The sequence below is a fragment of the Colletotrichum chrysophilum genome, assembly GCF_026319265.1.
Source record: "Colletotrichum chrysophilum strain AFK26 chromosome Unknown scaffold_4, whole genome shotgun sequence".
NCBI classification, from domain to species: Eukaryota; Fungi; Ascomycota; class Sordariomycetes; order Glomerellales; family Glomerellaceae; genus Colletotrichum; species Colletotrichum chrysophilum.
In genome coordinates, this window is record NW_026517291.1 from 741,882 (window position 1) to 751,167 (window position 9,286).

General features: G+C 55.4%; 2 protein-coding genes across 2 annotated transcripts; both read right to left on the reverse strand.

Moving 5' to 3' along the window:
• Nucleotides 1-863: 863 nt before the first annotated feature.
• On the reverse strand, nucleotides 864-1,455 carry COL26b_001108 (uncharacterized protein; the record flags this gene model as incomplete). Its single annotated transcript, XM_053174067.1, has 2 exons — nucleotides 864-1,232; nucleotides 1,288-1,455. 2 exons carry the CDS (start codon nucleotides 1,453-1,455, stop codon nucleotides 864-866), a joined length of 537 nt encoding a protein of 178 aa, XP_053042184.1.
• Nucleotides 1,456-3,671: 2,216 nt separating this feature from the next.
• Nucleotides 3,672-4,679, reverse strand: COL26b_001109 (uncharacterized protein; the record flags this gene model as incomplete). The annotated part of the gene is made up of 2 exons (XM_053174068.1): nucleotides 3,672-4,242; nucleotides 4,294-4,679. The coding sequence occupies 2 exons, from the start codon at nucleotides 4,677-4,679 to the stop codon at nucleotides 3,672-3,674; spliced, it is 957 nt and encodes a 318-aa protein (XP_053042185.1).
• Between the last annotated feature and the right edge of the window lie 4,607 nt (nucleotides 4,680-9,286).

The window sequence follows — 9,286 nt, forward strand, 5'->3', positions numbered from 1 at the left end:
GTTCGCTGAGGTATTAGGTGGTGCAAGTCATGCGGCGGAGGCCACGTAATTGCCGCTGCGAAGTTGAGATAGCCTCGATTTGATTTGATATGTATGGCCAATGTCGATGGTGAAGATAGATCTCCCAAAAAAAATAGGTACGTCGCTGACGTTTCAGTGTAAGAGGCAGAAAGTGTGAAGGTGAGGTGAAGGTTCCGAGTGGAAGCCTAGTCACAGTGAATGAGGCGACCGCTCACACAGTCTGCCTCACAGATCACGGCGCCACGCACAGTGCGGTGCATTGGCGGCCGGAACAAGGCAAGTGCAACCCAGGATCCTTCCCAACTTAAATGTATAAGTCGTGCAACCGTTGTTCTCCATCGTATAAACTCGGTGCAATAATATCAAGGTGAGAAGCTTTCCGGAGCCTAGATCAAGGTGATGGACGTGAATACTACGAGACATACACATGATTTGGTCAGAATGGAACGGATGAGAAGCGACCGCGCCAGTGGAAAGTACGTACCCAGCAATAGCGAGCGACGACATCTAGAAGAATACTGATACTTCGATCAGAAGACGGATTTCAAGGATCTTTTCACTGTCACACCTTCACCGATCGGGAGTGTCCGAGTAGCAAAACTCCATTGTATTTTACTAAATTTCCCCCAACTTCAGCCGAATTATCATGTCCACGAATTAAACCAGGAATTCAAGCTCCCCAGAGCGTAAACTCCCTTCGCCAATGTTTCATGACCCAAGTTTCCCCACCACGCATAGCCAAGAGGAGATTACCGCCGTTTCTCTTTTGCTGTCCTGCACCAAAACCCGCGCGCGAGATGCCTTTCACGGCAACGGCCGCGATATCCCAGGGAGAAGGTTTCTTAGTTCTTCTTGCCCTTGGGGGTTGAAGTGGCCTTGAAGTTAACGGCCTGGCTGGTCTTGCCCTTGGAGGCGGTGTCGGTCTTGACGTTGTTGTCGAGCTTCTTCTGCTCGGCGTCGATCTTGGCCTGGTTGCTGGCACCCTGGGCCTGCTGGACCTGCAGGGCGAGGACCTCGAGCTGGAGCTTGAGGACCTTGTTCTTGATCTTGCCGACCGAGAGGGCATCCTTGTCAGCGCCAGAGGCCTTGGCGATAGCGTCGTTGAAGCCACCGGCGTCGGTCTCGGCTCCCTCGGCGGCAACACGGGCAGCCTGGAGGATGGCGAGATCGTCCTTGCTGACGCCCGCGAGGTTGGCCTTGATCTGGTCGATCTGTTTGGTGTTAGTGGACGGTGATGGTGATGTATGACTGTTGAAAGTGACTTACGGGGAACTTCTGGGCGACCTCAGCGAGGGCGTTTCCGCCAACGCCGTCAGAGACCTGGAACTGGGAGTAGTCCTGGACGGACAAAAGCTTGGCCTGGCGGCTCTCGACGGGAGCGGAGAAGCCGGTGGCGGCAAGGGAGAAGAGAACGGCGACCTTGGTGAAGTACATTTTGTCGTTGGTGGTTGATGTCGGTGTGTTGACGAAAGGTATTGGTGAATTGTATAATATTTACAGTTTCAAGGTTATTGACCGGCAAAGAGTGAATGGGACAGCGCTGCTGTGGAATGAAGGGAATGGATATTATTGAAGATTGGATGAGATGAAGCTGATGATGAGAAGAGACAAGACAGATGATGGTCGGGGCGAGCGGGAGGATCTTATACCACGAGTTCCTATAGCCAAACCGTACTGTTGCTCCATCTGGTTGTCGCCCTGTACCCCGCGGCTTCCCTCTTCGCCCCATCCCATCATTGCTTCATCGGGCCAGTAGACCGTCTGACAGAAGGCTCATCTCAGATTCCGCGACAAACACCACCCCATATGCGGCCATGGGCCTGAGTCGTCCGAACGAGAATGAGCGGTAACAGCAGTAATACTGCCCATCGGCGTCTCATCCGAGGCCCTGATGCAACATGTGGACTGGTTCAGGTGCATCACAAGTCCCAAGGGCCATCGACGCCGGGGTCGTCCCCTGGTCAACTCGGTACGAGCAGACAAGCTTCTTTGCCAAGCGCACGATCTACGAGGAGCGTAGATTGTTCCATTGAGTGGGTCAGGGTCCAATCAGAGGTCTTGGTAGGTCTCTACGACCTTGACGAGCTCGGGGGCCGCCCGTCGGCTGCTCCATGTCCAGAGGTCGGGCAAAGCTGGAGGTTTTGGTTGTGTGCCTGTTGCGAGTTTGAAGTCTGTCGAAGATCACGGTGGATCTGCCTCATACCCCTGGCAGCTAAGCCCGATCAGGTGGGACCTGTTAGCTGCATGTCTTAAGCGTGTGGGGCCCCTTGCTGTCACTGCAGGTTTGCGCGTGGGAGAAGGGGCACTGAAAACTGAGCACTAACGGCAGGGCAGCAGCAGCACGGGGTCGAGGGAGAGCCCTGGCGCTTCACATCCCGTCTTCTTTCCTCTCCTGCATCTCATCGCCCAGCCTCTATCCCGGAGTCATTCCCGTCTTGGCCAACTCCTGTCCCCTGAGCCCGTTTCTCACCATCATCTCCAACTCCTTTCCCCACTCTTGAATTCTTTCGGATGACGAGATCCGCAAATGGTAACGGGGATGACCGAGTGCGACCGATCATGGTTACCCTCATCTCCAGAGCCATCGATAGCATGCTCGACTCAGGTCCAGAGATCGTCAATCCTAATGCCCTACTTTTGTCTTCTATTGGCCTCAAAAGCTGTAGTGAGGTCGCGCCCGCCCATGTAGACGGCAGAAGATGAGCGTGTTTCGAGTCTTGGCCCTGCATTGGCTCTGCCACTTGAACCACTTCATGCAACCCGCACTAGAGATCGGACGCACATCCTCCCGGTGAAATCTAATTCAGTTTCGGCAGCCCTCGCCCGACAGCCCGGTTCCCTGGAGGCATAGTAGAACCACTCGTTCTTAGTGGCTGCTGGGTCCTCAAAGTTGGACGACATCTCATCTCGGGACGTCAACTGAATCTTGCTCCGGGTGACAGGTGCACACATGTTCGTCGCTGGCCGACTCGAGTCGAGGAAATCAGCGCACCGGAGATGTCTCTCCCAGCGCCGCAGCACCGCACGTGTCATGAGCTTGAACGCCGAAGAGCAAGTCTTCAGCGGTCCTTCTTGCCGAAACAAACCTCTCAAGGACGCCTGACAGCTCTGCGTGCTGACTCGGACCAGCATTCAAGTTTGATCTTCCTCATACTTTACTTGGCGAAACGATGCCTGCTCTCTGTGCTCTACTCGGCGAAACGATCTCTATTTACTCATTTTGAACTCACGTAAGACCAGGGGCATGTATCATATTCCAAGTTTACGAGGTAATAGTCCAATTCAGGGTATCTGGAGCTAACATACCCACAAGCTAAAAAGCATAACCTAGTCTAGGTAATCATCAAAGGAGACCTCTTTCTTTCTTTCCCGTAACGCCATCTTTCCGTCATGTCATGTCCCAAAGGGTTCACAAAAAATGGTATCTACCAGTAGATATCCCGGGGTGGTCGAAGAGAATCTCTAAAAAGAAGAGTCAAAGCCAAATGTCGTAAATATCGTCAAAAAAAGCCGAACCCATGAAGAAAGAAAACCAGCCTCCAACTCCGTTCTGGATCGTCGTCTATCATACCGACGCCAGGTCTTTGCAGTCGTCGTGTCTAAAAGGAGAAAAAAAAGACGCACCCGCCCACCAAGTGGAGAGCATCTGCTTACTGGCTCTGGTAGACCTTGACCGAGTTGATGAGCCAGTACGCCTGGGTGAAGGCCTGCGGGTTGGCGGCGACGTAGTCGGAGCACGTCGAAGCGAGGGCCGCGCACTCGGCGTTCTGCGACCACACCTTACCGGCCCAGTCGCCGCACAGCGCGGTGTTGAAGACGAGGTTCTGCTGCTTGAAGTGCGAGGGGATGTCGCAGCCCTGGCCGCCGTTGAACTTGGCGAGCGGCTGGCCCCACGACGACGGCGTCGGGTTGCCCGAGGTCACGTCGGCCGGGATGGCGCTGCGCGGGAAGAACCAGACGGAGATGGCCTGCGAGTTGAAGTCGACCGCGTACACGCCGCCGCCGATGGCGTTGAAGCCGTCGCCGTAGTTCTGGTTGCTCGAGGTCGACTGGCCGCACCCCGTGCCGGCGTTGCCCGCGTTGCAGTCCTTCTCCTTGAGGGTCGTGGAGGAGACGGTGCCGTCGTTGGTGATGGTGCAGCCGGGGCCGGTGTGCAGCGTCACGGCGTTGGACTCTTGGGTGTTGACGCCCTCGATGATGTCAATCTCGCCAGAGTTGGGCCTGCCGCGGTTAGTTTTCCATTCTCTCTGTTTGCTGACTGTCATCACTCACCAGTTGGGACCAAACATCCAGAACGCAGGCCAGACGCCGCAGCTGCTCGTGGGCATGTGCGCAATGTCGGCGACAAACAGGCCAGAGTCGTACGCCTTGTTGGACGTGACGCGCACCGACTGGCGGCCCTGACCTGTAGTCTTGGCGTCGACGCCAAGGTAGATGCCGTTCTGCGCGAAGCCGGCGAGGCCCTTGTCGTTGGCCGTCTGCGCGCTGGTGTACGTCTGCGAGCCCTTTGTCGGGTCGGCCTGGTCGAAGAAGCTGAACTCGTGGAAGAAGTTCGTCTGGTCGTAGTTGTCGTGGAGGACGTACTTCTGCGCCTGGGCCAGCCCGGAGCAGAGGAGGGCGGCGGCGCCCAAGAGACACTTGATCTTTTGCGAAGGCATCACGATCTGTGTAATGTCGAAGAGGGAGAACGGAAGAAGGAGTCTTAGGTAATAAGAGACTTGCGTGGTTTTCGCTGGGTTTGACCGGGATGAAGGGTGTGGAAAGGTTGAGAAGAACGATTGTGTCTGAAAGGTTTGAATCAAAGGGGAGAAGTGAGAGTCAAAGAGGTCATGGAAGAGCGAGGAAAGAGAATGTTTGAATGTTTTCGGGGTTCAAGTGAGCCGACTATGACGAGGTGGTTGGCGGCACTTGGGTGACGACGTTCTCGTGAGCCAGCTACGTCGTCCTGTTCTGGATCCTGCTGGGTCCCAAAAGGGAGAGTACTTGGCGATTCGAGGTTGGTTCACACGAACAGGATCTAGACCCTCCTTCTCGTTTCCGTTTCTGTCCTTATGTCGAAAGAATGGAACACCAAAGCGACACGCACGCACAAAATGGCTGGGAGGCTATGGTATAGTTGCTTGGCTCTTCTCAACTCTTACGTCGACTCGCGAGCGATGATGAGATGGAGGAGCAGATGTGTGTCAGCTGTTTGCTGTTTGGCCTAATCGATAGGACCTGGACCGGCTTAGCGAGGATGTCCGAGATGGGACAGGCTGTGGTGTGTAAAGAAGGAGTGGGACCGTCGATGACGATAACTTCAGCCGGAGAGATTGAAACGGCTGTGCCTGCTGGGGGCTGGGCTTTGGTAAGATTGAGAGAAGAAGAAGAAGTGAAGCACCACCGAGGGTGTGAGAAAAGGAAGAGATGAAAGAAAGAAGGAAGGCTGAGGAGGGGCCTTTGCGTCGTCGTGGATACTGAGCAGCCGATGCACACGAGAAGATCATGAGCCTCAACCACATGGGGGAATGCAGCCAGCTAAATACAGTCCTCTTTGAGCAGGTGGGGACGAGGCGAGGACGAGGAGGGCCAGGCCCAAGACCAGGCCAGGCCCTTGCCCTTCGGACAAGTCTTGGGGAACATTCTTTGCGTTGCCTTGAGGAATTGTGACTGTGACTTGGCTTGACAAGGCGCCCAGAACATGGGACAGAGGGACAGAGACCGAAGGACCAATCTCGTCCGTTGTATCTGACCTATACCGGGGGGCATGTAGACGCACAAAGACATGGGCCATATCTGGGAACCATGCTGAGACTTTTTTTTTCTACTGCGAATAAACGCTCGTTTGCCTTTGGACCCCCTGCTCCTCTTCTCGGCCCAACTCCTGTGAGCCTTGATCTTGGGATGCAGACATGTGTGCGCATGCGCGGGGAGGGGTGTGTGTGGTGGATAGGACGGGGTGGTGTTGTTGAGCAGTCGACGAACGACAGGCCCGTTTCAATCTGTTTACCCGCCAAGGGCTTGTCAACTTCTTTGCAAGGGGAACCCCGAACGACGACGGAGCGAAGACGGGATGATAGGGGCTCATGGGGCTTCGAATTCGCCTCGGTGGCCGGGTGCCGAGAGGCGGCATGGTTGCACAATGCGAGTCTTTTAGTCCCGAGACGAGATCCAAGAGGTCCATGTTGCCGGTTGTCGACATGTTTTGAGTGGGTATGTGCGTGCTTTTTTGCGGTCTGGCATGGCAGTCTGGGCGAAGAAACAAAAAGTCATGTAGGTACACTGCGGATAGGCACACAATATCCGGCGACGGGAGGGGATCTTCAAGGACCCTGCCCATAGTGGGGGGAATCACTGCAGTTGGAACGAAAAAGCAGAAGAAAAAAAGGAGAAGAGCAGAACAGAAAACCGGAGACCTCCACTGCGCGAGTACCAAACAAACGCAACCAGAGCCCGTGGCCAATCGAATGGGCGTTTGTAAGGGACATGAAGGGAGAACAACGAGAGTTGGATGGCAAGACGTTTGAATGTCAGTGCCGGGTTGGTGGACAAGTCAAAGACGCTGGACTCGCCCGTTTTGAAACACGGACCATGCCAGGGGCGGGCGGGCAGCCGCCCAATGGCAGCCCTCCCGCCGCCGCGGGTCACTCTGTTCTGGAGCACGCGGCGCCCACTCGCCCTAGCGGCGGCGGCTCTCTTCACCCACCCATACACACTGTAACCACACTCACTGACTGCACGCTCTTGGGCTTCGATGGAGCATCGCATCACCTCGGCTTGGCACTGACTGGTGGTACCTTACCTACCTTAGCACGCCAACACACGCTTATGTACTCTCTCCATCTTGCATGTTCCCGACTGGAGGACCAAGAGCCCCGAACTAAGTCCCTCCCCAACCATAAGAGGCGGAAAAGATACTTGCGCCGAGCAAATGTCTTGCAGCTGTTCCTGACTGTCACTCCCTCGACTAACGCATGTTTTCCCCTGACAGGAGGGCTTGGTCTGACGGAACCTATCGCCCTGCGCCTGCGCTTGAAAAGTGTCAAAATGCCATGCCGCGCTAGACTCTCCTTCTGTCTCTCTCTGTGCCTCTGTATCTCAGTCCCCCCCTGCGCTTGACTCTCCGAACGGGCCCGCCGTCCGCTGCCGTGGCATTCTATAGTTCCCTTCGAGGGCGGGCGTCTGAAACATTATTGAGCTCCTGCCACATATAGACATCCAGCGCCACGTAAGGCATCCCATCCATCCTACAGGCTACCCCAAAAGAGGGGTGTCACAGTCGTAGTCAGGGAGGATGATGGATGAGAAGAGGGATGTGGACGCGCTGAATTGAAACATTTGCCCAACCACACTCACACACTGCGCACGATCACCTTTTTTGACACTCGCACAAACGTCGACTCAATATCATTACAACCTCGGGCCTTTACAGCGAGGTAATAAGGCAGTGCACACGGCTCACACGGACTCAACTTTACGAGGTCTTGGTGCGACTGCGGGACAGAGTCAAACATCACCACCACCCTCACTTCTCCTTGCAGCGTGGGTGCTTACGTAGCCCATGGAACATGCGTTGGTTGTGTGTGTTTGAGTCTGATGAACGGCCGCTCGCATCGCGCATCTGCCCGATGCCTCGCCCAGCTGATGTTTCTGATGTTTCTGAAACTATTTTTCTGTTCCCTCGCCGGTGCTGCAGCATGTCTATAAGCAACGATATTGGTCTTGGTATCGGGACCAGCTCAGCTCAGCTCCGCCTCATGTGTGTTCCCTCTCGCTTCGTCTCTTCCCAAGCACAGTACCCATCACGCATCCCGCCGGACGTCGTCGTCGGAGGGGGCGAAAGGACGAGAACCTTGGGATTGATAAGGCAGGGGTTGTTTGAGCTGCCCGAAGAAGGCCCTTTTCCGCTCATCATCTCTTCTCTCTGTCTCTTGCTCTCCACGGGTTTCTCCAATATCGATACCACAAAGTACCATCCAGACCTGCCCCGTCAACCCTGTACAGAGCCGGAGCTCCATGGGATGAAGCATGGGTGCATGAGAAGATCATCCCGTCGATGCGCCGGCAGCCGCACAGCATCTTTTGCCATCTCAAGTTAACCCACCCGCGGCGTGCCCCCTCCCAACGGTCTTAATCTATCTCCCGTCTTAGGACCCAGACAAGAACCAAACATTCGTCTGCCCGCCGGCCGCGGGAAGAGTCGCCTCTCTCTGCTCGGATCAAAACCTCCATGGACAGTCCAGATACCTTGGCAGGCAGTCCCCCGAGAAGGATCCTCTCGCCTCCCCCTGGTTCTGGAAGGACAAAGATCATCCCGCAGAAAAAGGGCGTATGCCATCCGAACAGCCGGCGCGCAGATCACTCTATGCGGAACCGGAGCCCCCCTTCCAGGACTCCGTGGGCCCCATCACGGCTCCACGATCTCTGCAGTGTTGGTTGGCAAACGCTTGCCGGCCGGAGTGTGAGTGCGCCTTCCACACCTGTACAGAGGCATTTTCCCGTTTGCCAACTTGCTACGTTGACAACTCGTTTACCGCAATTTTGACTCACAGAAGCGTTGTGCTGGGTCCTGAGAGGCAACACCAAGGACCAGAAAAAAAGAGTTGTCAGGGCCCGCAGCAAACAGATAACGAAGAAGAAAAATCAGGGAAAGTGTTCCCACGGCAGCGGAGCCGAATACGCGCCGCGCCACCACTGCCGCCGTGCCCTGGCCACCTTCAAACCACCAATTGGCTGCCGGCATAAAGCCGCGCAGAGAAGGTCCCCTAGATTGCGCGAGATCCCAGGTGCCGCGAGACCCTGGAGGAACCGCTCCGCAGAGCTAAGATCGTCCCATTTTACACGTGCAGAAGACCGCAATATCTGTCCCCTCAGTGACATCTTGTGTGCATACTTGCTTTGCTCTTCGCCACAGAGCAATTCCGGGATTTGCGTGTCTTGCCTCTCGCCACGAGAGCTTCTTTCGTTTACGAGAGAAGAAGAAAAAGCAAACCCCTGCAAAGTTGCTGCCCCGACCATAAGGTTACCGCAAAGGCAAAATAAACTGTCCCCTTATCGACCTCAGGGGTTGCACCTGGGCAGGGGAGGCTTGTTATCGCCACTGAGCTCTTCCTGGATGCCGCGTCTGTCACTGTCAAGGCCTGAACAAGAAAGCAGCTAGGTCCTTGGATTTACGTTAGAGTTGCCGTCTTTGCATTCGTCGATCATTTTCAGTTAGATAGACTTCCCTCACAGCGCACCCAATAGAGCACCGCCAAACAACTCTCTTCAACCTTGAACAGCTCTG